At 45.3% G+C, this 20200-nt stretch overlaps 1 protein-coding gene across 2 annotated transcripts in view; it reads left to right on the plus strand.

Moving 5' to 3' along the window:
• Positions 1-20200, plus strand: part of LAMB4 (laminin subunit beta 4) — a 104832-nt gene that overhangs the window by 26849 nt on the left and 57783 nt on the right. For both annotated transcript variants that reach the window (XM_004739516.3, XM_004739518.3), the window contains exons 11-15: positions 3174-3353; positions 5701-5810; positions 7856-7935; positions 8500-8650; positions 13376-13507. In XM_004739516.3, coding sequence (XP_004739573.2) covers positions 3174-3353; positions 5701-5810; positions 7856-7935; positions 8500-8650; positions 13376-13507 — 653 coding nt within the window. The remainder of the gene's footprint in view (positions 1-3173; positions 3354-5700; positions 5811-7855; positions 7936-8499; positions 8651-13375; positions 13508-20200) is intronic.

The raw sequence follows: 20200 nt of genomic DNA on the forward strand, positions 1-20200 counted from the left end.
ACACAGCAAGCAGCAAGATGCTTGTATGGGTGTGTGTTCCCCTGTCCCCAGACCCTGAGTCCCAAGGGGCCATTCAAAGGATGGCAGGTGGATCCGCATACCTAATGAGTGCCCCAGCCAAGGAACACTAAGCTTGGGGGATTCATGGCTTTTATTGCAAGGGGAAGCATGCCTGTCCTTTGTCCAAGGGAAGAAGTTACCTCATCCCTCAAGGTAGCTTGCTGAAAACACAACCTTGAGAAATGGCCCAGGGGGAAGAGCAGTCAGCACCTCGCATTGTTGGCACACTCAGCAAAAAATGTTCGTATGTCCAGGGCCCAGGGAAGGTCGCCTCTCCCAAGACCCAGAAATCCTCTCTCTTAGGCAGTATCATCAATATTTTGTTATTTTGGGGGGAAGGATTTGCTATAAAACCACAACTTCAGACTTTGTATCATCATGATATATAAAATGAAGTCATATACAAAAGTAATTCAAAACTACCTGAATATATACAACACCCTAGATTTCAGGCTTTAAATCCTCACAGTGTAGGAAAAGCATAAATGAAGGTTTTGTTCAGATTACTTAGTGGAGAAGTTGGGGGATGGGGTACCTGGGTGATGGACATTAAGGAGGGCATGTGATGTGATGAGCAGTGGGTGTTACAGAAGACTGATGAATCACAAGCTATACCCCTGAAACCAATAATATAGTATATGTTAATTAATTGAATTTAAATTTTAAAATGATGACTTAGTAGGTACCTGACTGCATAACATTTCCCTTACGTGACCTGTTTAAAATTGATACAAAGACGTGAATTCTTAGAAAAAATTTCATTAAATGTCCTACATTTTTTTTACCAAAACCTGCAATTCACTCCCCACTGTCTTACACACGTGCGTGCACGCATCCCCCTCCACACGTATTTTATTGTTTTAAACCCTATTCATTTGTAAAAGAAGAAGAAATTGCTATCTTAGGTGGAATCAGGGGAAAATATAATGTTTTGAAACAGATAATCTAGGGACCTGGAAAGAGATTAGAAGTAACTAAGCCAGAGAGTCACATTCACCAAAGCCTTGATCCTTAAAAACCACTTCGTGTTGGGACGCTTGGGGGCTCAGTGGGTTAAGCGTCTGCCTTCAGCTCAGGTCATGATCCCAGGGTCCTGAATTCAAACCCCCCACCCCAGGTCAGGCTCTCTGCTCAGCGGGGAGTCTGCTTCTCCTTCTGCCCCTCCCCCTGCTTGTGCTCTCTCTCAGTTGCTCTTGCTCACTCTCAAATAAATAAATTCTTAAAAAAAAAAAAAACTTAGAATTAATGATGTCGCTTCTGAAGGAAACTAAGAAAACTAGTACCCAGATATGAGATTAAGAAGTAGTTCTTTATAAACAAGGAGGTTTTTTTTTTAAAAGAAAGACAAATGAGGAGCTTATAAAAACCGCCTTCATGAGACCCCCCACTTTCCCTAAGTACATGTTTATGTGTGGGGGAGTATGAGTATACAAATGGCATTTATTAAGACTGACCAGCATTCTCATATAAATTTTCTCCAAATTGTCCTTGTTTGAGCCTAAATATTTATATGATCAGACTCTAGGCCTAAGATTGGCTAAATTTAAGTCTTCTGTGATTAAAACACAGTCAAATGTGATACAGGAAAAAACACAAAGATTTGGTCGATTCAACCACTGACGATGTGAGTTTGCTGGAGTTAAGCTGTATGATGCCGAGAAATTTTACTGGACTTCTATCCTAAAGGACATGACACAGGGTTATTTCTGTGTAAAGTTACTACCTCCTCACCCACATCCTTTCCCCAAAGGATACTTCTGTACCTAATTACATTATATTCTGGAGCTCAATACTGACCCTTTGGAGTGGCTCCCATGTAAAGCTGACCTCTTTCCTTTGGGCTACTTCTAAAATGCATCCGGCTTATCCCTTCCTTTCTAGAAGCAAATGTATTTAATTAAAAGAAAATTCTGGTTTTCCCAAACTAAACAGAACTGAATGCTGTTTTTCCATAATAAGATTTTATTACCAGCCACCATCCAATAACAGTTGAAAATTGAAAGAGTCTGTCAGGCAATGACATGTTCCAGCCTCTCCTGGACGCTACCCCTAAAAATGAGAGGCCACTGCTCTACTGGGCAGCTCTAACTGCCAGAGAGCTCTTCCTTATACTCAAGTCAAACTCTGCCTTTTATTACTTCCCTCTGGAATTATTCATACTCTCAGTATCCCTTTTCATAGCATACTCCCTCCTGTAGTCTTTCAGGTTCCTGCTGAACAGAAAAGAGGGTAGGGGTGGGGTGGTTCTTTTGTTTGCTCCTTGGCTGTAGGTGACTATCTCATTTTGCAGAATCTCTTCATCCTAGCGTCTGCCCTGCCAGCAGATTTCCAAAAAGAAAACAGTGATATAAACCCTTCTTGTTATTCTCGCCCTTTCTTTCTTGAAGGTGCTCCCAAAAGGATGAATTAAAGAGAATGAGAGCATTTATCTTTATTATTCGGTGATGGGGAAGGACAGACTTACTTTCTTAGCCAGATTTCAGAGATTGGGTAGACAGTTTATGTAATGTTTTTTCTCTTACTTCTCACAACCCTGGATGATATATATGCGTGTCTGTGTATCTGTATTTGCATATTTGTGTATATAGATCTATATTTGTGTATTACATTATAGCGTCCCATGCTTACTTGCCTCTGGACTTGCTCACCGTTGGAGTCTTATTGTCTTCTTTTAATCTTTCTTTCATTGAGGTGAAACTGACATGATATAAAATTAACCATTTTAAAATGTACAACAGGGCACAAAGTTTTATGATCATCATCTCTAGCTAGCTCCAAAACCTTTACATCACCCCCCAAAGTAATCAATGTACTCTTCACATCCAGTTTTCATAATATCAGTCTTCCTCTGATCCTCTTACTTGAGAATCACTTAAAAGCTGTTAAAAAAAATTATATATATATATACACACACACATTTGTTCAGCATTTTCCAAAGCCTGAAATCTGGGAGACATATCTGAATAGCCCTCACCCACTAGTCTAGTTGTTTAAACATATTTAATTATTTAAACAAAATAAAATAGTTGTAACATGAGTAAAATGCTATGTTTATATCTCAGGTTTCCCACAATTTGCAATTAACTAAGAGACTGCTGTGTCTGTGTCCCCAGCCTGTGAATGTGACCCGGACGGGACCTTATCGGGTGGCATGTGTGTGAGTCAGTCTGATCCTGTTTTGGGGACTGTGGCCGGCCAGTGCTTGTGCAAAGAGAACGTGGAAGGAGCCAAGTGTGACCGGTGCAAGCCCAACCACCACGGGCTGAATGCGACCGACCCAATGGGCTGTCAGCGTAAGTCAGCAGCGACAGTCTAACAGCCGGATGCATTTTAAAACTTGGGGCTGTCTCTGTCAACCCTAAAATTTGGTCATTGTAAACACTGAAGGTATTGCCTGCCTCTGGGTTTTCTAAAGCGATGCAACCTCCGCCCCCCCCCCGCCCCCCCCCCAAAAAAAACCAAAAATACCCTCCCACAGATTTTGGTAGATTGATTTTTCTCTTGGTGGTGAGCTGAGGTCATCATAAGGGACCAGCAGGGGGCGCTCACATTACCCCACTGGGGCCAAACATGGGAAAATGCCAAGAAATTCAGAGCCAAGTTGTGAGACCTTTAGAAAAATGGTCTGACTTGGACTCTCTTATACAGATTCATTAAATTACATTATACATTTGTGCATATATTGATAACTTCTTAAGCAATCTTCAAGTGGTGGTTTCTTTTCTTTTTCCTTTTTTTTAAATTACTTCTCCCCTTTCGTCTCATACCCCTCCTGGACTTGGTCCTTTATACTCTGGCAAAGAAAAAAAGAGCTAAGAGAGAGGTTGCAGGGAAACAAGAAGAACCTCAGAGTTTTCTGGGGCCAAATGGAAGACCCTTGGCCCTAGGATCACAGAAATTTAGAGCTGCCTGAGGTCTCCTAAAACTGCAGATTCCCCCGGGAATCCTGGGGAAATAATTTCCCTTTGGTCACAGCATCATGTTCTGTATTTTTGCCCATTTGAGGAACTGTAGATTATTTACATGTTTAGAGAGCAACATGCAGAAACCTACCTTCTGGAGTTGAATGGCAACATTAAATTCCAAGAGAGTGAATTGTATAGTCAAGCCAATTCCCATCACACCTGAGTGTTTCCCTGGTTCAAAATTGACCTGATGCCCTCCCAGAATAGGACAAATATTGTGTGCTTTTTTTTTCTTTTGTAACAGCTTCAGTGAGCTATAATTCACATACCATACAATCCACTCTTTGAAGTACAATTCGTGATTTCTAGCTTATTCAGAGTTGTATAGCTACCACCAGAGTCAATTTCAGAACATTTGCATTACCGCCGAAAGAAACCCTATACGCTACATCTGGCTATCTACCCAAAAGCTTGGAGAGATGTGTGCGCTTATGTTCTTAGCAGCATTGTTCACAATAGCCAAAAAGTAGACACGATCCAAGTGTCCATCCGTGGATGAGTGGGCAAACATAGTGTGGCATATACGTACAACAGAATATTCATGAGCCTTTAAAAGGGAGTCTGATACGTGCAGCAGCATGGATGAACCTTGGGGAGGTTAGGCTCAGTGAAATAAACCAGTCCCAAAAGGTCAGCTACTGTATGATCAGTCCACTTGCACGAGGTACCTAGGGCAGCTAAGTCCATGGAAACACAAAGTAGTGGTTGCCAAGGGCTTGGGGGAGGGAAGAAGGGGTGGAGATGGTATTTCATGGGCATTGAGTTCTGGAGATCGGATGCACAACAGTGTGGGTGTATTTAAAAATTTTAGATGAAATGTATTTTGCCATAAGAAAAGAAAAAGAAGCCCCTTGACTAACTACCACCCCCTCCTCCTTTCCCCCAGCCCTGGGCAACCTGTCTCTGTAGATTTGCCCAGTGTGGGCATTTCATTTCGTGCAAATGAAATGATCCAATATGCGGTCCTTTGTGGCCAGCTTCTTTCACTTAGCATCATGTTTTCAAGGTTCGTCCACGTTGCAGTGTGTGTCCATGTTTCATTCCTTTTTATGGCGGAGCAATATTCCGTTGTGTGGAGAGTCCACATATGACCTATTCATTCAGCATCATCCGATGGACATTTGGGTTGTTTCCACAAACAGTGGTTTTTTCCTGCAGGACAAATGTATATCTTGCTCTGGTAGCAAATTTCTTAGCCTTTACAACATAGGCAGGACTCAAGGATGCCTCTGTGTGGCAGAGACAGAGGAGAGAGACAATTAAAAGAGAAGGTAACTAGGCAGTAAGAAGAGAGGGAAGAGAAAGACATTAGATGCAACAGCCACAGAAGGAGCCACGGTAACGACCAGGACCCTCAGAAACCCTTGCCTGCCTCAAGCAATCTGACCCCACCCCCCGCATCACTAGGGTTACTGTGCCACCTGGCCCTGCTCGCACAACTTCTTTTCCTTTGTCTCCTAAGTGTCGTCCTGCAAAACCGCACGGGGTTCTCTGCAAGCATCTGGCCCTGGCTTTCCTATGTGGGGGTGCACGCACCACAGTGATCGTGCAACAAGACGATACACTAGGCAGGCTGGCTGTTCTCTTCTTGGGGCCATGCACTGGGCTCACTGTGAGCTCTTCAGGACAAGAATGGGGTCACAAAAACGAGAATAATTGTTTGCCATGCTTTCAGCCTGTGACTGTAACCCCTTTGGGAGTCTTCCCCTCTCAGCCTGCGATGTGGACACGGGGCAGTGCTTATGCCAGACGTTTGCCACAGGACCACACTGTGAAGAATGCACCGTATGTATTTGCCTAGGATTTCCCTTGTATGTTTCCCTTGTATGTTCCCTTGTATGTATGGGATTTCTACTGCCATTGCCCAGAAGAGACCTGGTCTTGTTAATTGCTTTCTTTGTCCTGATGTATTTCAGACTTCCCTGGGAAGAGTTGTTTAAGCTACAGAAACCAGCAAATAGTAGAGTTTTCTATAATTCTTCCCGAGAGAGCCAGTTGTTAAACACTCACCGGTACACCAACTTTTACCACCCAGGCACCGATGCTAGACGTGTTATGCGCTGTTCTTCTGAAAGCGCCAAGCAGGATAGATTGTGACAATTGATCTGCTCCCTTCTCTCGGCCCGCCAGATCATGGAGCCTTTTCTTCTGTCTCTCACATACAGTTCCCTTTACCACCCCTACCCACTCCTTGCCTAAAAATATTTTGGACGAGCTCGTTTCAAAAAAAATAAAAACCCCAAACCACAGGTTTACATGGGCTGGAGATTCCTGTGGGAAACAAACTCCTGGATTTTTCACAGACTCCTCTAAACATATGAGCACATATGTCTAAAGTTAGTAAAAGAAAACCTTTTTTTACGCCATAAGAAATGTGTCATGCAGTTAGGGAGTTCAAATCCAACTCGTCCCTTTGTTCTTCAATCTTGGCAGCCCACCATGACATTTTAGAAAGAAAAAAAAGTTTAACCTAATAAAAGAACAGTGACCTTGATGTGTCTGAAGAAATGCAGCTGATAAATAAGAAACATATGCCTATTACAACATAGTTTTGTGCTAATATTTTAAGTCATTTTACTGAAAACCTAGGAGGATGGGGCACAGGAGGTGGGGAAAGAAATCCAGGAAGCACGTGCAAAGCAGGAACTCTCTAAGACAGGGCAGGTGACCTAGAAATTATGAACCAAGGTGGGCCAGGCCAACTGCGTGGCCATGTGGGGACAAGACAGAGAAGGAAATAGGAAAATAACTGGGCAGGTCCACCCCACGGAGGCTTATCCATGGTGGCTGAGCCCACGCCTCCAGCAGGGGCCCCCTTCCTCCTGTGTCCGGTGGTGCCCAGGCCCCCTGACCTGCGCCAGGCTCCCTCTCCCCTCACCTGCTCCCCATCCCCTGCTCCCCATCTCCCACGCCAGCATGCCTGGACCGGGGGAGTTTTCACAACCACATCCTGAGTAAGGCCGGTCATGGCACGTTGTTTTTGCCTGAACTGACGTTTAGTTTTGGCAAAAATATCAAGAGTCCTGTCCTGTGTTTTGTAACAAGTTATGTCAACTTCTAATGTTTAAAATAAATCCTTTTTTTAGTAAAATCAGGCATAAAATTGTACCAAGCTAATGAAAAAAAAAAGGTATATCGATACTACCTGTTATTAAGAACTTAATTTTTTCTGAGCATGTTAACTGGAGATCTGAGGGGGAAGTTTGTGTTTTTTTTTATTTGAGCATTTAATAGTAAATGTTATCAGATTTAAGAACTGGTTGTTTGTATCTCACCAGCTGCTTATATTTAATAAAGGTCAAGATGTTGCAATGATGAAAAAAAGTCTCGAACAGAGCTGACTCTCTCACATAAAGTTTACTGTGCCAAAATGACTTATTTATAAACAAGTGAGCCTACTGAACTATGATATTCAACTAAGATCTCAAAAGCAGCTTGATTGAATTTTTTTTTATCCCCAAACATTTTGGGGCTGTAGAAGCAAAAATCCCCAATGATTCTGTGGTAAGGGAACCTATTGGTTTTACAAAAGCAGTTGCAAATCAGCTAAAGCCCTTCTCCCCAGACTGGTCTGAAATTGGTACTGCTAGAAGACCCCATGGTTTCCACCACATCTGAGCTCGGAGTCATCTGCAGACAACCCACCTGTCCCCCTCCTTTTGAGTCCCAGAATGAAAGATACGTGTCCTCCAAGATCATTACCAAGTGTGCAGGCAAGAGAGGCTGGGTGATTGTCCAGGCCGTGTGGCTGTTTGACGTGAGTCAACAGTCTTGGACTGGTTTTAATATTACACTTCAGATAGAATCGGCTGAGCATTTTCTCCTTGTAGGCTGGATACTGGGGACTGGAAGATGACCTCCACGGCTGTTCTCCCTGCGACTGCGACATTGGAGGTGCTTATTCCAACGTGTAAGTCAAATGAACGGCAGTGTTCTGTGCCTACAGTCCTCGCTCACATTTCCACGTAAAAGCATCTTTTATCCCACTTTGCTCATAGTCATCAGGGATGGACTTTATTCCTTGACAAGCAGAGGGCGTTTAAAGGCGATGATCCTGAAGCATGTGCTACAGCCCAGTTGATTTATTTTGCTTGAAATATTCCTAAGGAAGAGGGAAACAGTTGTACCCCTGGGTATCCCAGGGGGTGGAAGGATGGATGCCTTGTGCGACTTGACCTGCCTAAAACACCAACTTTTTGCCACCCTGTAAAGAGAGGTCCTACACTCCTTTTTGCAGTCTTTAGCGCAGAATCAGAGGAAAGAAGTGCTACTTGGGTTTTGTGGATCTGGATTGGCTTTTCAAGACCAGACACATGGACTCCATGGCCTCCTAACTTCCTCGTCAAGATGGATTGATCGATTCAAAGAGTGGGTCCAAATTCAGAGGGCTTTGAGCTCAGCACCCCCTGCCTTCATTTTATACCTGCCCGCTCCCCCCGCAACATTTGTGCCTGATGGATTTGGTCTTCCCCAGGTGCTCCCCCAAGGATGGACAGTGTGAATGCCGCCCACACGTCACTGGCCGCCGCTGCACGGAACCGGCCCCTGGCTACTTCTTTGCTCCTTTGAATTTCTATCTCTATGAGGCAGAGGAGGCCACCCCACTGGAAGGACGTGCGCCTCTGGTTCGTATTTCATCTAGTCTCCTTACAGATTTGATCTGATGGTGTGTCAGTCCATATATCAAACACACCCTTGAGAACAAGGGTAAGGTCGAAAAGAATGGTTTTGCCCACAGATGCAGATCGGAGTAGAGTTGAATTTATCACAGAACTGAAGATTATAGAAATTCTTGAGGGCAGAGTCTGCATTTTATTTAATCTCCGTAGTCCAGTTCTAGTACAGAGCCTGGCATGTAAGTGGGAATTGGATTAAGCTGTGATTTCAATTTTGCTCTTTTGATGTGCCCATCAGATAGGACATGTTTATTGAGCATCTACTTGTCTGCCTTGCCCATGGCACTATAGACTATGAGCAGGAAGGATGGAAGTGCATCGCATTCACCACCATTGCCCTAGTGCCGACCACAGTTCCTGACCCATGGTAGGAACATCACAGACTCTGGAATGAATGAATGAGTAAGGTGCCTAACAGACGAGGACGCTGTGTTCTCTGCTCTCCTGAAGCCAGTCTCAGCTTAGCAGTTCTCGCTGAAGGCAGCCATGTTCACTGGAGTGTGTGATTGCAAATGTCCCTTGACACGCTACCTCGTTTCCTACAAGTCCCAGGCCTGTGGGGTCTTTTTCCTAAACATACTTTTCTAAAAGTCTCATTAGAGGAGCTGACACACACATATGTGGAATGATTAGAGAAAATACCAGTTAGACTCCTGTGACATTCCCAAGCACGTGACACCAGCCACAGGCAGGCAGGAATGTGACAAGGGAAAAGGTAATGCGAGGTGAAGGTCTCATGGAGAGAAAGCATGTGAAGGTCGGTTTGGAAGAGGGGATTTGGAGGGAAACGGGAACTCATCCAGGTTCCAGCGATGAAGCCATTTCTTGCGATCTCTTCTTTATCTGGACACTGTTGGTGGGAGGGATGAAAATGCCCCTTAGGAGGCTTGGAATATTCCCTTTTACTGACTGGAATTGGGGTAGGGGACAGGAGGCTTTTACTGTCCCTACTTAGACTTACAGCTGTGGTGGGGGGAATAAAGCGAAACAATTCTATGTCCGCATTCTTCGCAGGTTTTTAATTTTGTCTTTATGATGGTGACTGGAAAAAAAAAAACCTTTGGGAAAGGAATATTGGTATTTATAGTTAGGTTGTAACTATTGTAAAGTAATAGAAAATATGTATTAGTCCCTACCCCTGATACTTGGTACAGAGCTCCGAACACCCATGTAATTTCTTGAGTGACAGGAGCGCTAGAATACCTTTTGTTCTAATATTTGGTCTTTGACCAAAATATTAGAAGGCTCCTGATGAAGGGCTCCTAAATCCTTTGGAATTTCCTGGATGATAGGAGTGTCCTTTGTTCCAATCAGTTGACTTGATGGGCTTCTGGATAGGGGTTGGCCACCAGAGAAGAACCAGCCACGATTAGGAGCTGGGAATCTTCAGCCCCACCCCTCACCCATTCTCTGGGAAGGGGAGAGGGACTAGAGATGGAGTTAATGATTGATCATGCCTATGTGATAAAGCTTCCATAAAAATCTCCAAAGTATTGTGTTCAGAGGTGTCCTGGTTGGTGAGCACATCCATGTGCCAGGGGGCTGGTGCACCCCGACTCCAGAGCCCAAAGCGCCTGCTTCCAGAACCTCCCAGTCCGGTCCTTGCTCTGTGTATCTCTTCCTCTGGCTGTTTATCTGTATCCTTTATAGGATCCTTTATTGTATGATAAACTGTGAAACCTAAGTGTTCCCCTGAGTTTTGTCAGCGACGCTAGCAAATTATCAAGCTCTTGCAGCTGGGGGGGTGGGGTGTCATGGGAATCCCACTTTATAGCTGGTTGGTCAGAAGTCCCAGGAACAACCTGGCTTTTCTGCTGGCTTCTGAAGGAGGGTGGGGCAGTCTAGTGGGACGGAGACCTTAACCTGTGGCATCTGACGCTGAATCCAGGGAGATGGTGTCAGGACTGAAAGAAATTATAGGACACCCACCTGGGGTGGTGGCAGAAAGGATTTAAGTTAGATAGGAATTATTTGTGCACTCATATAACAATTACACATTGTGTGCTTACTATGCCTTTGCTGTTGTGACTAAGAAAGCTTCCATGGGCCCCTGGCTGGCTCCGTTGGTAGAGCATGCAACTCTTGAGTAGGAGTAGAGTTCACTTTAAAAAAGTAAAAAAAGTTTACTTTAAAAAAATTTTTTAAAAAAACCCACAAATTGGGGTGCCTGGGTGGCTCAGTGGGTTAAAAGGGGTTAAAAAAGTGGGTTAAAGCCTCTGCCTTCAGCTCAGGTCATGATCCCAGGGTCCTGGGTTCAAGCCCTGCATTGGGCTCTCTGCTCAGTGGGGAGCCTGCTTCCTCCTCTCTCTCTGCCTTTCTCACTGCCTACTTGTGATCTCTGTCTGTCAAATGAATAAATAAAATCTCAAAAAACAAAACAAAACAAAAAACCCACAATTTTCCATTTCGTTAGTACCTTGCACTTTGAGCTTCACATGCATTATCTAATTTAATTTTCCAAACAGCCTAAGCGTGGGCATCTTTAATTTCCAGGCAGCTTCTCATATGATGAGGAGAGTGTTGCTTCATGCAATGTGTTACAATTTCAGAGTGAGTGATCTTTTATGAGCAGGTCTAATGCACAGGTAGAATAATATGGGCTGAGACTTGAGAACAAGAAATGTTTCAGCTGGTGGCCTTGGTGAAAAGTTGTAAGTAATGACTCACAGGAGAGACAGGGCAGGGGCGTTCATGGAACAGGAAGTTTGTACAGGGAAGAAGTATTGGAAAAGAACATTAGATTCTCTTATTAGAGAAACTGTATTTTATTCTCTGGGCAATGAGAACTCACTGAAGCTTTCTGAGCAAGGGACTGCCCTGAGGAAGACTGTCCTCAGTTTTCCTGTCAGTGCCGTCTCCTACAAGTGGGGCCCGGGATGGAGGGAGGGTGGACTGCAGTAGTCCAACAGGAAGAAGGAAGGGTTAATAGGTAGCAGAGAGAAGAGAAAGGATGATGGACACATGAAAGGGTGTGACTCCAAGTCCACAACTTACAAATAGTTGTTTAAACACTCTGGGGAACTAAAAATGATGATTAACTTTCTTGTTGGGTCTTCAAACAGTATGTGTATGTGTATGTGTGTGTGTGTATCTGAACTTATCCAGGCTGCTGTAACAAAATCACCATAGACTAGGTGGCTTATAAACAACATAAATTTACTTCTCCCAGTCCTAGAAGCTGGGAAGTCCAAGAGCAGAGCTCCAGCAGATTTGTGTCTGGCAAGAGCCCGCTTCCTAGTTCTTTTTCCGCTGAGTCTTTGCACAGTAGAAGGCACAAAGGAGTTCTCTGGGGTTCCTTTCATAAGGGAACTAATCCTCTTCATGAGGATATGCTCTCATGACCCAGGCACCTTAAATACCATTGCCTTGGGGAATAGGCTTCTATATATGGATGCTGCAGGGACACAAATATCAGTTGATGGCAACATCCTTGCAACTCAACCAACAAGGTTGGCATGACCTGTGAGTTCACTGCATTTGGAGAAGCTTAAGCCTTACCCCACACCTACTCAATCATATCTTTGTGTTAACAGAGAACTAGGTGAATCATAGACAGTTTGGGAAACACTGGTCTGTTTTCTTATAGAAATGATTTGTGGTCACAAAAAGTTAATATTGATTGAATTTAACATAGTATAAAATTTAATACAGTACAATATAAGGCTAATTCTATAATATACCGTCTGTATGAAATTAATAAAATAGTCTCAAATTTTGTGTTACGTGATGAACTCAATTGGTGAGGGGAAAACAAAACAAAACAAAACAAAAAACAACAAAGATGAGGACAAATTGACATAATCCAGTGTAGCCTGTCCAAGGGTCCTCATCACAGAGTTCAGGCAGCTGGTCAGAGTGTGGCTGAGAATCAGAGCAGTCAACACTGGAGTAAGAGTGTTCCGGAAGCAGGCCACAGCTGAGCCTAGGACTACACGCTCGAGACAACCAACCAGGGAAGCTGTGAAATTAAAAATCTTGGTAGTAACACCAGCAACAAAACATCAGCCAAGGAAACACGCATGTCCAGAGCCCAGCAGCAATCTGGAACGGAGCCACTGGAGATTCTGACTGGGGTCACCCTGAGGACATGTAGCAAAGAGAAGGCCGCGAGGCCAGGGTCTTAAGGAACCCCAGAGCGGGATGAATGTCGTTCTGCTGCTTCAGTTTGGCTGTGGGGATTTGGCTCTCCGGCTCGAACCTCTCATGGGAACCCAAAAGGCCAAATCCCACAAACTGTGAGAACTGCCAGGAATGGGTCTAGGGAGTGGCCAGAGAGACAATAAGCTAATGAGTCTGAGTCTGGCCGCCAGGCCTGTTGTGGACTTTCTACAACTTTCTTCCTGAGATTTCACATTAAGACAGCATTTGTGCTTTTTTTTTTTTTTTTCACACCATAGAACTAATAGATAAGAATAAACGTTTCCCCAGTCTTGAATGTCAATGGGACACAGCATCCTTTAAAAAGAAAACCCAACACGTGCTCATCAGACGACCAAAAATTTCCCATGTTCGCAGAGGAACAGAAAAGTATCAACTGCCTCATGGCTCCTTCCTGAAACTATGAAATGAGAATCAGGATTACCTTCAGGCTATCGGTTAATCGGAAACTCTCACCCTGCAGTATAACAGGAACTTTTGCCAGTTGCTTACCCTGTCGTTTCTTTTCTTGTTAAGGTATCGGCAACAGTGCTGCCTACATGTGATGTGTATTTCCAGCAACAAGGGAGCGATTTCACAGTTGACAAGGGCCGTATAATACTGAAGAGCAATCAGAAGCAGAGTGTGCCTGCTGACGAGCGGAGTGAGGTAATCCACTTCTTCATGGCTGTTGTCTGTCCTGCTGTTGAGCGAACAAGGAACTGTGCTCAGAACCAGGTGGGGCCCGGCTAAGTGCTCAGGCCTCGTGAGCTCCTCGTATCCTCCAGGAGGGGATGGACGAAAGGAGGAACCCAGCTCAAAGTAATTAGAGCCTCTGGGCCACACTTCAGTAGCTTTATGTCTTTCAAGACAGAAGTTTCTGGAAAGCTGGATTCTGGAGTCAGAGAGTCAGGCATTGCATAATTTCTTGTCATTTTAGTAAGGAAAGGTATGGTGCTGAGGAATAGTTCCCCCCTCTTTGGAGGGTAAAGGACATGGGGATATCCCTGGGGCTGGTGCATGGCTGTGCCCTGGAATCTGAGGCCATGGGATGTGGCCAGGGCATCCATCCCACACTCCACAGGACCCCCTCCAATGGCTTCAGAAGGCCGGAGGAGACCTGAGGATTTTGTAGCCATCCCACTATATTAGCGGAAGTTGGGGGTGCTTGAGACCCAATCATTCATTTGTTCATTCATACCCTGGGATCTTTGCTTACTGAACATTTCCATGTGTGTGTGCATGAGTGCACGTGTTGGAAAGCAAGTGAAATCAGCCACTGGCTGTCTTGTTCATGAGTCTAGCACCTGAGGCAGTTCCTTACAGATAAGAGACCTCCTTGAGGGAATGAAATGCTTGGATCCATAACAAAACTATGTAGACGTGAAGCCTGCACTTTAGATTGTTGTTGTAGACATGAGCCATGTACACAAACAGCTAATGGTGGCGGGGTGGAGGGAGCATCAGAGAAGAGGTGCCCATAACGTGATAGGGACTCAGGATTAAAGGGAGCCCCCTCCAGCCGAGAGGAGCAGAGAAGGCTTCCTGGCCGGGGCTCTTCCTCCTGGGTCCACGCACACCAATATGGCGGTCTCGCTCTTTCTCTTGTTTCTGTTCCCACACCACATGCCTATGGAGCCTTCTCTGACTCTCTGCACTTCTCATTCTGAGTCCATCTGAAAGAAGAGAGTGGGAAACAGTGATTCCTCCCCTCCCCTGAAATGACCACCTCTGTATGACTGATTTGTAAAACTTCTCCTCATCCCTGAAGACCCAACACAGATCTATCCTCCTCTGACATTGCCTACCATGTCCCGCCATGGGACACAGTTCCCACTGGACACAGTTCCTTGTTTCCGTCTCTGGGGTCCCGTAGATCAGTCATTTTAAAACTGGAAGTTCTGTCTATTAGTAAGTGGGTTATGAAATCAATTGGCTGGGCCAGCTTGGTGCAACAGAAGAATACAAAACAAGGGCCTATTTTTGTGTGAAAATTTTACTTCTGTTTTCTATACATGTGGACATGGGGACTGAGTTGCTGTCTTGGGTTGGGTCCCCCAGAAACAGATATGACAGAGGTTAGGATGTGCATGCATTACTGGGGGACACTCATCAGGAGACGCCTGTAGGGGAGCAAGAGCAGGAAGCTGGGGAGGAGAAAGCAAGGCAAGGACGAGTCTAGGATAGAGTCTAGCCTTGGCCTGGACCCGCGTGAGGTTGGAAGCAGCACAACAGAATTGTCCCCCATTGAGGCCCAAGGGCAGGCGAGTGGTGTCCATCGGTCGGCCGTGGTTGAGGCCATGGTTCAGGCCTGTCAGCTCAGATTCAGATGACCTCTCCGTGGAGGGGGCTCCCATCCAAGGGCAGTTCTCAAGAGGAGGAAGCAGTGCAAGACAGCAGCCAGCAGTCACAGCTGCTGTGGCTTGAGAGGGAGGCCCTGTGAGGGGCAGTGCTCAGATCCCTGAGCAGAGCCCTGTGTTCAGAAATCCGGGGAAAAGAACACTGAAGGTGCTGAAATATCTAGCTTCTTAGTTTCTTCCGAGGTCTTTCTCTCGTGACTTGTTAGTGATTTTTTATTTGCTGTTTAATGTCGTTTGAGGAAAAGAAATACGTAGAAGTTAAATTATTAGCCTGAATTGTACCATTTATCTTTGTGTCGTGCAATGCCAGTTTCCACTGCAAACATGAGAGCATTTGGCTCCTGTGTAGGTCCCGAGATTGCAAGTTTGTGGTCACATATGCATCTCTAGCTTGTTCTTTCCAGAACAATGGTAGGCTGCACAAAACCAGCTCAACTTAGTTTTCATTTCACTTCTCAGTTTGTGTTGTACCAACACTCCCTGCATTCAGCGTGCTGATGAGTAAGGCAGGACTGCGAGATGGGCACCCAGGAGTCACCTTATCTTTTATTCCTTCTAATCATCCTTCCTTGTAGGCTGCTGGCTGATACGGCGAAGCCACATGAATAATGGCTTTCTTCGAATGCCTTTGCCTTCTTTCTGTTTCAAAGCAAGCTCTGGTTGGAACAGAAAGCCTGGCTTCTTGGAGCTGTCAGCACCCTGCTTACTCAGTCATAAATGTAACACATTTGCCTTGTATGCACTCTTAGTCTTACCGAAAACATGCACATAGTAGGTCCACTTGAACGCTATGCTCACTGGCATCGTGTGAGCTCTTTGCAAATGGGAGCAAGCAAGCACATAGTTGGCACATCTCTTCCGCTCAGATGTGCCCTCCATTATCCCAAGAGACTTCCTTCACAAACAACTTCAAAGATAAAATTACGATTTCAAGATGGTGACAGCAGAGCAGGAAACCAAACCCTGGGCCCTTTGGAGCATGGGACCCTCTGCAAGTACACACATTGCATGCCCGTGAAGCCGATCGTGCTCATTTGTTTCTTCCATTAAGTTCCTTCCATGCAAGCATGGGTTCCCCAGGAATTCTCATGGGTCACTGTTCCCAGGAAGATTTACAAAAGGAGACTAGTGGGACAAACTGCAGCCTCAGCTGTGACAGTTGGTCCCAAGGTTGTAACTGATACTCTCTATCTTCCGCCCTTCTTGCCACCCATTCTAGAGTCCCCTCATCCTCAACTAGCACGTCTGTTGGGGTAGGATGACCTAGACCCTCATCCCTCCAGGGTCTGAGCCTCTGGTTTCTATAGTCTCATCAGGCTACACGTAGGGCAGTGCCAAGTGTGTCTTAGTTGGGCCACCTCAGTGCCATGGATATTCCTCACGTCCTGATTATATAACATCAGCCCTTCCAGTGATGGTCGTTTCTTTCCAGGCCTGCTGGCCTACTGGCATGAGGGTCCTGAGTGACTAGGCAGCAGTCGTAGCCTTAAGTTTAGTGGAGTTCTTTGTTCCTACCCAAGAATCGAGACGTCAAGACCTACAGAGCCTAAAGTTGAAAGCATGAGAAGCCCAAATTCCCATGATCACCATCAGTGACAGTGAACTTGGCTACTCCCACTTGATTTCCAAACCCATGTTTTCTGCCTGTTGGGAACACAGCATTACATAAAAGACTTCACTCTAAGGAGTAAACAAACTCCATAAGAATACTATCCTGCCTCGCATGGTGTCATTTCCAAGCTAGCTGAGCTGATGCAGCTTTAAGAGACCCCCATTCCAATCCCATCTGAGATTAGAATCTTCTGGAAGGCTAGGTTTGTGTAGGAGCAGTGGATCTCAAAGTCACAAGGCCAGTGCTATATTTCTTTTGCTGTAAAGTGAGTCCCTTGAGCCGAGGAAGTGTTCTGCTTTCCCTCACTGGTGGTTCAGACACTCTGTGAGCCATCCGGGAGTGGTGCCAAACAAGTGCATAGACTGTGAGATTCTCTATGGGAGACCATGTAACATCACTTTGGACCAAGGGACCCAACTTGATCTTCATGAAGATGAGATGAAGACTCATCTTCACCCAATTATATCCTTTAATATAGGAAATTGCTGTAATATTTTGTGGAATACCAGGATGATTCAAACCCTCTGGGGCTAAACTATTATAGAGTGAACAGAGAATGAACAGCCTTGGGGCAAGACTGAATACACACAACTGCTCACCCCGAGTCAATACAAATTGCTTCTGTTCCTTCTTCTATATGAGAATGGAGAACACATTTTGCATTTGAATAGCTGTATATCATATACGAAGGTGGCGTTTGACTGCTCTGGTAAAGACAAAAGTGGGACTACGCTGGTTAGGTTTGTATTAAGTCTGTAATGAGGATATGATGGGAATCGCCACTGAGTCCTGACAGTGACACTTGGAGGATGCCACTGATTTGCAGTATTGTTTTTTGTTTACTATATTGGCTTGGTGAGGAGAAAGTGGAGGAGGATGGGCACCTCGGAAGATTTTACTTGGCATTTCCTACTATAAGAGCTCTTCTGTTACCTTTCAATTCAAAGAGTCAGTGTCCACTGCTAAGCAGGTCTATGCCAATAACATACTCAGGAATTGGAGGAAATAATCAGTGGGTGGTCCACTAAGTGCAGTAAATCCACTGCAAAAAGAACTTGGGCCAGGACTCCATATATTACCTGACCCTTATAAGCCCCTCTTCTAACAAGGGGACCATGATGGCTGGGTACATGGTTTACACTTGCCTTGGTTTTGAAGAGTCTTTCTTCATGGGGACCTGGCCTCTTTTTGGTCATCAGGTTCTGGATCCAAGAAGTGGCTCAAATCTAGGAACTTGACAAAGCATCATGTCTTTCCATGAGGGCAGCTGACCTCAACTTTTCACTAATTCATACCGGATCACTTCTGATTACATATATAAAGCTTTGTGGTCTGCTCTTCCACCTTGCTCCTATGAATACCATGTTCTGTTAATCATCTGCATAGAAGATTCCTATGGGGCAGGTCCCCTTGTCTCCTACTCTAACCCTTGCTGCCCATTTTCATAATTGTACCCATTGTGCTTTTGAGAGTTAAGACATGCCCTGCCTTTGATAGTTTGTGGTCCTGTCCTTTGCAGTGACACTAAGGAGCTCAGTTCTGTAATGATGAATCCCACCAGCCTACAGAGGATACTCAACACTCAGCTCTTCAGGGATGCTGGTGCCCTACTCACCAGTTCATTGCTTACTGTCCTGATACACAGCACGTTCCCTAGGCCTTCAAGAAACATAATTAATGGGTGTGTTTTCTGGTCTTGTATTTTAGATCCATTCTAGCATGACTGCATGACTTACTGACTGTGAGCCTAGTATCCCTTCTTCCAGAGCCTGCTAAAGCTCTTCTAGAACCTCTGCTTCCCTTCCTGAGAGTCACAGCTTTTGCCAAGCTTCCAAGAGCTGCTCCAGCAATATATTGGATCACTCTCTCAAGGCCCCAGGGCTCTTGCCAGGCTAATTAAATCCTACATTACTAGTGACCCCAAGTCCACATACTGTCTTTATCCAGTTTCATATTCCGCTTCCCTACTCTAACAACCTCAGGATCCATAGCCAGCCATTCTTTCCCAGTTGCTACTGGTGTATGTTAGCTAGTCCCTCTCAGACATCCAGCCCTTTCCCAGTCAGATCATGCTGAAACTTGACCCTAATGCTCAGGCAGGTGGTCAGGAGGGGTAATATAGGCAGGTCCGGGGGAAGGTGCACATTTTCTTCCAAGGCACCTGCATCATTTGAGGTTTCTACATTGTCCTCAAATATGGCTGGGGTGGAGTGGAGGGACTCTATTTTCCAGTAAGGGTGAGTGGATTATTTCTATAGTCAGAGGGTGTTCAGGAGAACCTCAGGGTTCAAGGTTCTCGTGTGCTTCACCCGTGTCTTAAAAGCCCTCTTCTTCCCTGTGAGGGGCCTGACTTCAGCATAGGTGACTTACCGAGAATTCAGGCTTTTCTGCAGTTCTGCAAGTCCTACAGCGAAGTCCTGTGCTTGGTCTTTAGCTCTTCCTGCCACCTAACTAAAGGAGAGGAGTCTTTAAAGACCTCCAAGGAGGTGGGCCCTCTGATCCTCACACTAGGCTTTGAATTAGTGAATGACTGCCCTGAACCCGTCATCTTCTCTCATCCAAGCATCAGCGGCATTCAACAACTACCTCCTATTGCTGCAGTCCACAGTCCTTATAATTACTGCTCCCTTATATCTCTCAGTGCCAGAAATATCCAGTGGGTGCCCCGCTTCCCCCTTTCTCTTGTCCCAAGTTCTCCACAGGTGACAGCTTTAGTAATTGCTCTGCTAACCACGTTCCAGGGATCATCATACAAGTTACACACTGGGGTCCTCATCACCAGCTGACCCAAAAACCATCCTCCTCCCAAAGTGCATCTAGGAGCCTGCTTCTGGGTAAAAAGTCAGGCACCGACTGTCTTGGGTCAAGTGCCCTAGAGACAGAGCCGAAGCCTGGATTCAGGTGCATATGATTTATTAAGGAAGTGCTATTCAGGAAAACTCCAGAAGAGGAAGACAGAAACAAGGGTGAAAAAGTAAGATGTGGTCTCAGGTAAAACAAACTTTGTATTGATCCACGAAGGAGCTCAGAAGCATAAACCGTGGACAGAGTTGTCCTCGGCTTTTTATAGCCTTGTATTAAGAAGCCATTGGTTGTGAGCTACCCTGGGAGCAGGGATGGAGGTGGGCTTGGGGAGGAGGTATAGGAGGCCAGTTCTCCGGAGAAGGAGGCAGCTGTGAACTCTTAGAAGCCACACACAGAGCAACTCATGGGTGGGTGCTCCAACCAGGGAAAGGGGATCCCCGAGGGACACCTACAGGGTCTATGGCGAGGGTATACAGATATGTTACATGTATCTGTTCATTGAAAGCTCACCTGGCCGATATGGTTTCTTAATTACATTTTGGTCTCCAATGCCAGATTCTAAACTCTTCCACATCAAGGACTCTG

The sequence above is a fragment of the Mustela putorius genome, unplaced genomic scaffold (genome assembly GCF_011764305.1).
Source record: "Mustela putorius furo isolate JIRA1106 unplaced genomic scaffold, ASM1176430v1.1 tig00003845_pilon_pilon_pilon, whole genome shotgun sequence".
Classification (NCBI taxonomy): domain Eukaryota; kingdom Metazoa; phylum Chordata; class Mammalia; order Carnivora; family Mustelidae; genus Mustela; species Mustela putorius.